At 41.4% G+C, this 12,465-nt stretch overlaps 1 protein-coding gene across 2 annotated transcripts in view; it reads left to right on the top strand.

The window, feature by feature from the left end:
* The window catches only part of NREP (neuronal regeneration related protein), a 29,777-nt gene continuing 17,312 nt past the window's right edge, over positions 1 to 12,465 (top strand). The window contains exons 1-3 of one of the 2 annotated variants that reach the window (XM_068535735.1): positions 1 to 370; positions 923 to 964; positions 2,272 to 2,340. In XM_068535735.1, coding sequence (XP_068391836.1) covers positions 243 to 370; positions 923 to 964; positions 2,272 to 2,326 — 225 coding nt within the window. In that variant the 5' untranslated portion in view covers positions 1 to 242 and the 3' untranslated portion in view covers positions 2,327 to 2,340. Of the gene's footprint in view, positions 371 to 566; positions 736 to 922; positions 965 to 2,271; positions 2,341 to 12,465 lie in introns of those variants that run through there. The other variant, XM_068535736.1, reaches the window with a different exon arrangement.

The raw sequence follows: 12,465 nt of genomic DNA on the forward strand, positions 1-12,465 counted from the left end.
CGTCCCCGGCTGGGCAGACCCGGGTCGTGCGCAAACGCATGCAACGCCGGCCCTTTGTGTGTCTGTGTGGCTCCGCGCCGCCGCGGGCACCATTTTCTGCTCCGCTCGGGACAGGCACATAAAAGGGAAGGCGGCTGCCGCCCGTCGCCGTCCTCTTTCCCTCAGATGCCCTCTGCTGCAGGTTTATTATTACAGTACGGGCCGCGCCGCCTCTCCCCGCGGCCTTGGCCAGCCGCCGGGCTATGCAGCGCCCTGGCCGCCTTCACGCTTGGCTCGCCCCCAAACCGCCTCCTCCGCCTCCTTATTTGTCTGAAAAGCAACCGCACGTCCAGGCGGAGAAGTCCGCCGGGGCGACAGAGGCCGGGCCGGCGTGAGTGCGCGCCGCGCTGCGGGGGGCGGGGCCGGGGTGGCGCGCCTGTCTGCGGGCCCCTTTGTCCCCCAGGCTCGGGCCAGCGCAGTGGGGGCAGCGGGGTGCCCGGGGTGCCGAGGGCCGGGGCGCGCGCTCGTTGGCCGCTCGCCGACCGGGCCCCGAGTCGCCGATTCCTGCCGAGTAAGCAGTCTGGCTCCGCCGCGGCAGCACAGTGGCAGCAAGGCTGGGGCGCTGGCGCCGCACCAGCCCATCAGAATTAGCTCATTGTTCACTAGCACACTAGCAGCAGAGAGAGGGAGAGAGAGAGAAAGAAACTGACTCTTAGAGAAAGAGACACACACTCTTGGAGAGAGAGAGAGCGCGAGGCAGGGAGACCTTCCCCTCCTTTTTCCAAGGCTGCACTTCTTGGAAGTGAAGCTGGTTTGGGTTTTGTTTCCCTTCCCCCTCCTCCCTCCTCTTCCTCCACCCCTTTTCCCTCCCCCTGCCCCCTCTCCCCATCCCCCAGCTGTCTTTCTAGCATGATACCCTTTTTCATCCACATTTGTGTTTCAGGTGTAGAGAGGAGAGAGTGAACAGGGAGCGGGGCTTTTGTCTGTAAGTATATGCCATTCCCATCCTCGGCCGGGAGCGCTGCTTTCTCTTTTGTGTCGATTTCTTGCCGTTGCTCTTAGCTGGACCCTTCAACCCTGCAGAGTTCATGCTTCTTCCCTCTTAATATTAAAGAGCTGAAGCGTGTACTTGGAGAAATTCTGGCATTTTGGGTCCTACTGCATTAAGGCTGGAATTTAACTTGGGCTTTTTTTAAAAAAAATGCACAAGTTAAGAGGGAGAATTCTCTTGCGAAGGGGTGGGGTTTTTTGCTTGTTGGTGTGGTTAATTTTTGTTCTTCTTGCTCATAAAGCATTGTTAGGAACTGTTTTGTTTCTTTTCATTAGATGCACTTTGGTGCATGCAAGCCTCCCCCCCGCGCCCCCCACCCCGCGCCTTTTATAAAATGAATTTGTGTCCCTCCATCCTTAGACTTTATTACTCTTTCAAAGCTGCTGTCGCCTCCAGGGGTCTTTCCAGGCATTCGATCTTGCAACACTTTTTTTTCTGCATTTTCTTATAAAGCAGTTGAACTTCAGGGGAGGGAGGGCTTAAAAATAACTGACTGCTTTTTGCTTGATGATGATAATAATCTGATTTGCATTTATATGTATCTGTAATACCATTATAGGAAAACTCGAAGAGCTTAAGATACCCTGTTAGAGAACTTTTAGTTTCTCCATTCATCTTAATTTTTGTCTTAACTTATGTTAACAAAAGAACTGTGTTCTGATGACACAAAGGTTGAGAGGAAAATCACTGCAGCATGTACATTAATGTTTATTTGGTTTAGGGAGAAGGGCATAATGGTGTATATTCCTGACTTTTCCCCCTCAGTGTAGTTTTTTTTTTTTTTTTTTAAGCACGGAAGGTTATGTAATGCAGTGCCATTTCCAAAAATATCCACTCTGAGGCATTACACTACGCGGTGGAAGGCTGATTCCTATTCTGCTGTCTTGATTGCAAATATACTGCCAGTAGTATGTCTGGGAACAAAGAGCAGCCAGAAAACAATCTATTTTTATCACTTGGTTCTACTTTTAAGTTTGAACTCCTGCAATTTAAAGATGAACCCAACACTAAGAATAGCCCAGGACTCTGGGAAGCTAGGTACCAGGGATTCCTTTGTCCCCTATTTAAGCCTACAGACGGATTGAAAAGCTCTTTCAGAAGCCCCAGTGGTTACAATAATTTGCATGTAACTTAGCTTAACCACAGAAAATGGTTATTTGTCTGTAGCTTCTAAACAGGCTTTCTCATTTGCTGACCTGTGGTATGGCAATTTGTCTACTGTATTTAAACATATTTTGCAGGTTGGTTGGTCTCCTTGGACTGAAGAGAGGGAGGGTGCAAGGCCAAGACTGTTAAGGATTCTCAAAATGGTAAGCATTGGTCATCAGAGGAGATTCTCAGTTGCTTTTTATCAGTCTTTATTCCATATAAATATCAACCACCCACCTTCATCCTGCCTGAACCCTCCATTGTTCCTACCCCATCTGACCTTTCAAAGGTTCTGTCTGTAGCCTGGGGAGCTTTGCAGTACAGCAATTTATATGAATTGGATGTGGTGAATTAGGGATTAGGTCTTTGATTTTAAATCGTTTTGAATAGAAAACTGAAATTCCTCTTTCAGAAGTGATGATTTATTTAACTCCAACAACAGAAACCATTCTGTTCTTTAAGAAGAGTGATATGTTGTGACATGCGTGGAAGAGGTGGCAGCAGTAGGGCTCAAACAAAGCAATGACTCTTCTATTAGAGATAGCCAGAACTTATCCCCAAAAGTAGGAGTCTGTGTCCAGCTAATCCAACAGCTATAGGGTCTGCTGTCTTTGAAAGCATTATGTACATAGAGCATGGACTTTTATATTAATACACTGTCTATTGTATCTCAAACATAATTAGTGTTTTTTTGTTGTTGTTGAGTTATAACTTCATTTATGAGAGATATCTGCTCGGTTTTAGAAGATAAGCATGTTATCCTCTAAATGAAAGTGTAACTATTTCTGATAAGCATTATGATCCACAGAGGAGGCAGTTAAGTGTTTGATGACTGATTAAAGAGATGAAATACACATTAAAAACAGTTGAATAAGTGTATTAATTGTCTTTGAAAAATTTCCTCTATGGAAATAAAGTTGAACTGAAAAAAAGAACAAATGTCATGAAACTTTTCACTTAAGTACAGCATGTCCTACTGCAGATGTTTATGCTCTTTAAAACACCTCTTTGCCACTTAGAGTGTGTGATTTCCAAATTTAGTTTTCATTTTTTCCTTTAAACGAGGGAGGAATTTAATGAATCAAAATTGAATCCGATGTACTTGATGTTTTCTTTGAGAACAATCCAAGTATAAGCTTCCAACGAGAAAAATGAATCAGAAGCAGTTAAATGAATTCTGTTAATAAGTAAGCTCTTATTTTTTGTGTATGCCTCACCTGTCATTTCAACAGGTGGGTGTCAAAGCACCTAATCAAATAGATCTTGTTTGGACATAGATTGATAATGACCAAATTAAGGAACTTAAGGTAGAAGGCAAAAGGGATGAAGAGAAAATTAAACTAATCAGTAGGTTTTGTGCAAATGTTTCCTAACTCCATATTAAATTCCTAACTAGCCATTGTCACAGAGTTCTAGGATGGTAATAAAATAAACTACTGCAAAGTATTTTTGTTTATTTAATTATCTTTTACCATGACTGGCCACATCATCTTGTCTTGTAGCTCTTTATCCCAGAACCTTACCCTTTGTGTCACCATAGGTAGACCATGAAGATTCATGTGTATTGTGATATGTCAGGTGACCAGTTTGGTTGAACATCAATTTGACCACTGACTCTGCCAAAACTAGCCCTATAGATCAGGCTCAAAGAGTAAATATCATGTTTCCGTAGTAGTGAGCGGAGTGAGCTTTGTGGAAGGCAAGCATGTGTGCCAAAGCCGAGAATAAAAGTTGGAACGATTTGCATGCCGAAGAGCAAATTCGAATTATTACTACATGTTGTCAGTTTCTTACAGTTGTCATTTACGTATGGTGGCAGAATGAGAAATCACAATTTGTTGCTCTTGGAAGGATTTTGAGTCATGGAAAAATTCTCACAACTTTTTGGTGATCCTTTCATCAAGATGTCAGTCCCTTTTGGCACAAGCCCATTGCCTGAAATGAAACCACGAACAGTTATTGTCGGTGGGTGATTCCAAGTAACTTTCTAGCAATTCTCTTATTCCAGGAGGTCTGAGGTCTTCAAAGTCTTTTCACATTCTAATGTAAAAAAAAAAAGTTTCGGTTGTGTTTTTTTTAAACTGATATTAGAGGGGTCTTATACCTCCTTTTGTCCTTTTTGGAAAAATGAAGTTAGTTTCTTTCCTTGATTAAAACGGATTACTTTGCTGATCTCTGTAACTGGCTTTTTAAAGACTTGGCCCGTCTACAGTAGAAACTAGTGCTAAGGAAGCAATAGAGTTAACACCTGGCCACCTCTAGGAAATATACGAACATGCCTTTTCTGTTAAATGTGTATTTCCATTTGCATAATTTAAAACATTAAAGAGGATCTAATTTCAGTGTATTTGACCTGCTTAGTAAAGGGCTTATTCCAAATACAAATTTATAATCAGCTCATTCCAGAGTGAGAAATTAACTAGTAGACTCCAGAATTCAAAACAGAGTGATTCAATATTTAGACATTTGACATACCCTAAAGTGATGTTTCACAACGATAATTTGAAGGCACTAAAGAATACTAGTGTGCCTTTTGCATTATCAAAAAAATACAACTGCTTTGTTAACACTACAAGGCATTAATCACATTGTATTCTGTGTAGGGGACCCTTTGGGCACAACTCCAGGGGGCACCATTTACATAGACTACAGTTCATCTGGGGTTGTGCGTTTTAGGAGGACTGTTAAAAGTTTTAATTTTGAGTGTGGTTTGCCTTATCTTAGTTTTCTAGAATGTTTTTTTTAATAACTCATCCCTTAGCTTTTTCAGTTTTCTAGTAAACATACCTTTTTCTAGTCCCCCCCCCCACCCCCTTCTTTGCAATTAACAAGATATTGTGAGTCTGCAGAAATCTTCAGCATTTCTTTAATTTATATTTGGCTTTTTGTTAAATTTAATTTCTAAGATTATATTTTATATGGGTTTTTGGTTTTTACTTAGCTGTTTTATTTTAAAGGTACTTGCTTCAGGTACATCACTGAGAAGAAAATACTTCAGAATGAGCAGATGGGTCTTATTGAATAGTTTGAAAAACTAAATTATTTAATTCAATGTCAAGAGTAAGTCCTTATTTTCAACATGACTACTCTCTGTGCTGTATACTTGCCTCCAAGTATGGATGTGCCATGGATTCACAGTGGCATAAGCATGGGCTCATTATGTTTTAACAGAGACCTAGGAATTGGAACAATTTTAGATTCTCTCTAAGACCGATGCTGAGCTTTTCAAAAAGATGAGTTGACTCCATTGTACCGTTCATAGAGCTCTGCTTTCTGTACAGTCTGTGAAGTGGCATTCATGGGCTTACAAGGAGACTCTTTCAATAACCTCTCCATTAACATAAGGTTTCCTTGTTTAAAGAAAAAGACAAAGATTGCGGAGGGATGAGGTCCTGTTGGTAGCTGTGCCATTGGGTTTTGGAATGTAAATTTACAAGTTGCTTAGTGATTCTTGATTGTGGAGATGCTGAAAAGTACCTAGGAGGGTAATTTTAGATGGTACTATCTTCTCTTTCACCAGGCCTTCTAGCACACTGTGAGGGGAGAATTGGGAATTGTTTGGGGAATGAGGACAGTAGGGATGGTCTATCTGGGTTTAGCCCCAGTCCTGCTTCCTCTTGAACTAAATAGATATTTCAGGCAGGAGAAGATATTTAAGCAGAAATCCTGGAATAAACAGTTATTTAAAGCACCATTCTATTTTCTTTTGTTTGTTTCTTCTATTTTAACCTGATGCAATTCTTAAAAACTGGCATGTAAATCAGATCTTCATAAATACACTGAAGGAATTCACTTTATTTTAAACCCTAAGATGAATACTTTAAAATCAGAAAATACACTTCTAAAATATGAATACTTTACTAAGCCAAATGAGTAACCTCCAGATTATGAGTCTTATACATCGTGTTCACTTACATTGGACCGACTGGGAGCCTTGGAGTGAAGTACTGTGGCCTCCTTGCTCTTGCACATATTTTTTTAAATGCTGTTTCTGGCTGGAAAGTCTTTTAAGGCCTTATTCTCACAACCAAAGTGAAATGGAGGGTTGAGATAATTATCTGAATAATTATGCTTAAAACAAAAAAAAAAGTTGATTTTTGTCTGATTCATCTTGGCTATTCAAAATGTTGCTGGAGTGAGGTAGGAGTGGGAGGGATTTGCCTGAATTATCTGAATAATTCCTTTGTTATACAGGAAAAGACTAGCAATAAGGAAATCTTACCAGCAAATCCAATTTGAATATACCAGAAAATATATTGCATGTACATGGACTGTGTCATCTTAGTTGATCAAGATATATTTAAAAAATTCTAATTTTAAACCACTCCTTTCTTTGTACTGGAAAACAGGTTAACCATAAATCTCAGCCCACAGCTGTAGAAATTATGGTTACTAAAAATATTACTTATTGGTTCTAAATTTATCTGAAATGGGTATTTCTGGACATATTTTGCACCTAAGGACAGCTTCAAGAATCTCTCATCTCAGTGGTTTAAAAAACAGCAGTGATCCTGAAACTGATCTATTAGCGCATGACAGTATTAGCAGCTCTAATGGTTTGGGACTTAAGCATTAGCATGGCTCTCAACTAAATTCTAAATATCAATTCAGTTATTAGTAGCAATGACATGGTATTAACCTAGTGTAACACTAGATTATACTCTCCTGCATTATTTGTTAGTTGGATCACATACATTTCTTTCACTGACCAGCTAAATTATAGGCTCCCAGAGGGTTTATAAACTTCATATACAGTGCTTAATAAAGTATTAAATATATGTTAGAAGCCCAGTAAATATTTGGTCTATACATGCTAATATCTGTTAAGTTGGACTTTCAAAAAATTCATCCTTAATGACTTAATCTTGTTCAGTTTTGGTGGACTAGAAGTAATTTGTATCCTTCCATTCTTCTGAAGAGCTAGGAAGTTGAAGTGAGTGTAATTTTAGTTTCCACAGCAAATTATTTTCCTTTTTTTTTTAATGTACCTCAATGACGTATTGATTTTTTTTAAATAAATTTATTTTATTTTATCTTTTTGGCCGCGTTGGGTCTTCGTTGCTGCACACGGGCTTTCTCTAGTTGCAGTGCACGGGCTTGTCACTGCAGTGGCTTCTCTTGTTGCGGAGCATGGACTCTAGGCACGCCGGCTTCAGGAGTTGTGGCACGCAGGCTCAGTAGTTGTGGCTCGTGGGCTCTAGAGCGCAGGCTCAGTAGTTGTGGTGCATGGGCTTAGTTGCTCCGCGGCATGTGGGATCTTCCCAGACTGGGGCTTGAACCCGTGTCCCCTGCATTAGCAGGCAGATTCTTAACCACTGCACCACCAGGGAAATCATCCATTATTTATTAACAGGAGAAAAAAATTGTGATTAAGCCATAAAGCCACTTGCCAAAAAAGAATGGCTTGCAATTGCTCACCTTTACCAGCGTTTAGAGCCACACTCTGAACAACCTGGTACGATGCTAGCTCTCTAGGTTTGATCCAGCTGTGGTACTCAAAACTCACAGCAGCTTTTCCTGCAGTCCTAAAAATCCCCTCTGGGATCCAGGAGGACCTTTGCTCCCAGTATTGGAACTTTAAAGCCTTTACTTACTTCCAGTATAATCTCATTCTGTGATATTATGAAAATGGTCCCAAGAAAACAAAGATGCCATGTCTGAAAGTACTGAAGAAAATGAGAAGAGTTAGCAGTAGGGTTATGTATATATTCCTGTGTCAGCTGAACAAGTTTTTTTTTTTTTTTTTTTTGAGCATTTTCTTTGTGCTTAGTTCTTTACATTATGGAAAGTGCACAGTTGGCCAGTGCCCTCAGTGGATTTATATTTGAGTTGTGGCAAGAAGACTAATATGCATGACAAACTTAAACATTGTCTTGCAATATAATCTAGTGCTGAATTGTAAGATGCAGAAGAGTGGTATTATTGGGGACTGGGGATTATAGGCGAAAACTTTTTTTTTTTTTTTTTTTTGAAAACTTTTTTTTAAGGAGGTAGAAATTCAGCTAGACCCAGAGATGACAAACGTATGGCATGTGTGCCACCACTGACCCTGCTATATACCTGTGGCAGACATTGCTAATCGGTGTCTTGACGCTCATTATTATTATTCACCCTGAATATGATTTCCAAATCCTCACAATCTTGTTCTGTTAACAACTGATTGGAGTCAGCACAAAATTTGAAACCTAGAAGCTCCTTGAGAGCAGGTACTATGCCTTCTTAAGATTTTTAGGGCTTAGCATCAATCCTTAATAAATATTGAGTGAATGAAGAATTAAGAATATTCCGGTAGATTTAGTTGAGAGAAAAGCATATTTCTCATAAAAGAAAAGTATGCTTACAGGAGTGAGCATAATGCATTTTTACTACAGTAGGGAATGTCCTCCTCCCTGTTTAGGGCCTCTTTGCTCTCAAAGACAGACCTCACACACTCGACCTAGAAGTTGAGGACTTGATGTGCTGAGCCAGAGGAAGCCACTGAGCGGGCATCTTGGAGATGGCCCGAGGCTCTCACTCAGGTTCCAGCCTGTCTCAGGTTCTTTGCGTTTTGATTGTGCCCAACAGAAAAGAGCACACACACTCACATACACCTTCTGATTGATTGTAAGCCTAATTTACTGCTGCCTCTCACTCTCTTTGGGTCAGGGTGGAGTGGTGGAAAGGAAAGAAGGTCCCTAGCTGGAAGGAATTGGGAAGGGAGCACACGCTTAACCTCTTTCTTGGGAGAAGGTGGCAGCACTTCCACTGGTAAATGCCGGCGGGTTCGTCAGTGTCCACTTGGCCAGAGAGGGTGTTGCTGCCGTGCCAGCTGCATGAAAGGAGGCCCCATGCGTCCCTTCTGTGAGGCTGACTGGGTGTAGCCATGTGCTAATCAGTTGCAGCCACACGCACCCAGCTGGTTCTCTCTCTGTACTTCTTCCTGATTAGCCAGACGTACGTATTCAAAGTTCAAGCCAACACTTACATCACCATAATAAAATTGTTTACAATTTGAGGCCTACAGGCTGTTACTAATTTAGTCAGTAGTCTAGTGACCATCATAAGGGAATCTTGTCACATGATACACAAAAGCTGGGGAAAGCCAAGACCAAGAAGGATTTTTCTGGAATCTCTTCTGGAAACAGCACAGACTCAGAAGGCATCAGCTGCAAGGTTTTCAATATGAAATGATTTTACCAGCTCCTTTGGCCCCTTCAGATGAGGTTGGACTCATCCCCTAAGTCTCTCAGTAAGTGACATAGGTAAGCACTATTCCTTGAATTCCTTAAGCCTACTCCCACCTCATACCTTCAAGTATTTTTTTTCAACTTCGGTGTTTAAGCCTTCATAAGTTTAATTTCTGTGGCTGGGCAGCCATGCCAGGAACTCTGTGAACTCATCTTTTATTTCTAGCTACTATAGCATATATTTTCTTAGAGGGACCAGGCCACTTGTTATTCTGAACATGCCCCAGGAGGCCCTCCCTCTGTGCCTTTGCTTACTCAGTCCTAGAAAGAATGCCCCTCCTGACAAAATAAAGCTCTTCTTCCAGACTGAATTTAAATGACAACTCCTCCATGAAACTCACCCCAGGACATCCAGCAGGAATGATCTCATGCTCCTCTGTACACTCATCACACAACAGTCTACTTGTAGCTGGCTTCTTTCTGCATGCTTTTCTACCCTCCAAGATTGTAAACTTGAAACAAGAACACTGACCGCTAGTAAGTGAACATCAGGCCTCTTTTTATGATAGCAGTTGAGGCTGTGATGCCTCATTTTTTTCCTTTTCCTCTACCAGGATGGTGAGTTCAGATGTGGGAAAGTTTCGTCATTGAGAGGGAACTCTAGAACAGCTGGTGAAGTTGATTGGCATTCTTTTCCTACAAAGTAGAAGGAACCCCTAACCTTCATGGACCTTAGAATAGATTGCACCTCCATGAACCAGTCTGACAATTGCTCCAGTACCTGTGTAGGAACTGGCACATTCTTAGTAATCAATAAATGTCTATGGAATAAATGAATGAGTCAGACCTCAGGGATACATGGAGATCTGTTATTTCTGGGCAGAACCGGGTGGTTCACCTTGAGATTTACAACTAGTAATAGCCCAACACTTTGCAGGGTCGCGACAGTGCAGACTGTAGAATGTATGACCCAGGAAATGAGATCACCATGGACAGGTGATGAATTTGCTGCTGAAAACCCCTCTCACTGAATAAAGAAGGCTCAGTGTTTGTTAGGGAGGTAAAAGGGGAGAGTTAAGTGAAGTCTAAGCACAATACAAAACCAGCTCTGTAGTTCTGTGCTCCCTTCTTCTACACTTCTTTAGACAGAAGAGGCCCTGAGAGTGTCCAGAAGGTTGGTTCAGTGTGGTCTGCTGGAAGAGGACTCTCATCTTTAGGGTGGAGTCACACATCCACCCAGAACACTGGCTGTGGGGTGCCGTTGTGCTCCGGGTTATCAGTGGCGTTTCACCAGTGGTCCCAGTTTGCCTCTCAGCAGTCTGACTGAGGCATTCATGACGGTAGAGCATCATCCGCTCTGGTTTCACAAGGTAATGAAATCTTCATAAATGAAATGACTGCCTCTTATTACCTTAGAATGGTTTCCAGTCTAAGCTTTGTGCCTGAAAAGTGTTAGGATTATCTAGCTGGAAGTATTTTTAAACCCTTGATTTTACACTATGCTTGTTTATCCTCACTCGTAGACTAAAATACAAACGTAATTCGTGTTTGAAAAGGAGAAGGAGAAGATATTTAAGAGCATGTGCTCGATGAAAGGAAGGTCTCTTTGCCCCTTTTAAGCTGAGATTGGGAACCAGAGCCCTTGACTGGAAAGAAAGGGACAATGGCTGAATAGTTGTTGCCAGTGAAAATATGAGCCAGAGGCTCATACCAACAGGCAATTAAAACAAGAGGGAGATTCATAACGTGCACAGAAGTTTTGGTGTGGTTGCTCGGTTCTAGCTCTTCTCCCTTCTCCACTCCAGCCCTTACTCAGATCACCATCACACACCAGTGTCCTTTGATTACTGGGGCAGGTAACAGCCTTCCTGTCTGAATTGTGTTTGATACAATTCCAGCAGGGAAAAATACTGCAGTCCAGTGGCTGAACAGGGAGAAATCTACAAAAGTTGTGTTTAAAATGGGTCCAGGCATTTTGAGGTCACTTTTATTGGATAAAGTCAGTGTCGGATATAGAACCCATTCTTGGACAGGGAAGAGTAGAAATTAGGAGAAGATACTGCGTGTTTGGCAGCCAGCGTTCAGAACTGTCAAGGAAAAACTAGCGTCTGTAGTTAGATGAAAAAAAACTTACTGACTAAGATACTTTTAAACGTGACCTAAGTAAGGGATTGTTATCAAGTACTTTACTAAGAAGGACTGTTTCATGTCCTTCATTGTCATCATAGTGAAAGTTACCAAAAGGCTTATTGAGACCATGAGGGGAGAGTCTGTCCTTGTGCACCTTTGCCAGGCGGTTGCTGAACCTGCGCGCACTGTTGTGCCATGTGGGTTTGGCAGCACATGGTTGAACATTTAGCCTAGTGCCTGCTGCGTTGTAGGGACTCAGTTAACACTGGCTGAGAGAATGAATACTGGGCAGGGAACGGACCCACTGTTTGAAAGATGCGATCTCATGTACTTTCTGTGGTTGCATGGCTAAGAGAATTAGAATTTGAAAAGATGAATTCATTAACTAGCCCTCTCCTTTCCTGAATAGATGTCCAGGATTTGGTGGCTTAGCTCTAGAAAACTTTTTTGGAAAAAAAAAAAAAAAAAAGTGTTTTCTTTGCTACTTTGGCACTTCCAGCCCAAGCTAATGGGACATTTTCTTTGATAATATGTTCATTCTCTAGAACTGAAAGCTACCTACTAAATATTAAATGCTTCACAGAAAGTAAGTACTTGGTAACTATTTCTTGATTTATTGATTGGATAATCAATTAATGTATCTAGTCAACCAATTCAGTTAATAGAGCATCAAAAATTCTGCCCACATCTTCCTGGAGCCCTTCTCATCTTTGTAATTTTGATCCTTAGTCACCTGGATTTGACTGTTTCCAAAGCCTAGATGCTCTGGACCGCAACTAAGGCTCCATTTCATGGTGCCCTGTGGAGACTTAGGTCTAATTATACATCACGGAATGCCTCTGGCCTTTGGATATTTTGTTCACTTCTTGATAATAGAATCTTAAATTGTTCTGATCTTGTTATCAAGGTCTGGGAGTCAAGTCTCCATATCTTTTCATTTCATCTTCATTAAGCCTATGCTTTTTTTTTTTCATGAGGACTCCTTTTGAA

This window comes from Eschrichtius robustus, chromosome 2 (assembly GCF_028021215.1).
Source record: "Eschrichtius robustus isolate mEscRob2 chromosome 2, mEscRob2.pri, whole genome shotgun sequence".
Classification (NCBI taxonomy): Eukaryota; Metazoa; Chordata; class Mammalia; order Artiodactyla; family Eschrichtiidae; genus Eschrichtius; species Eschrichtius robustus.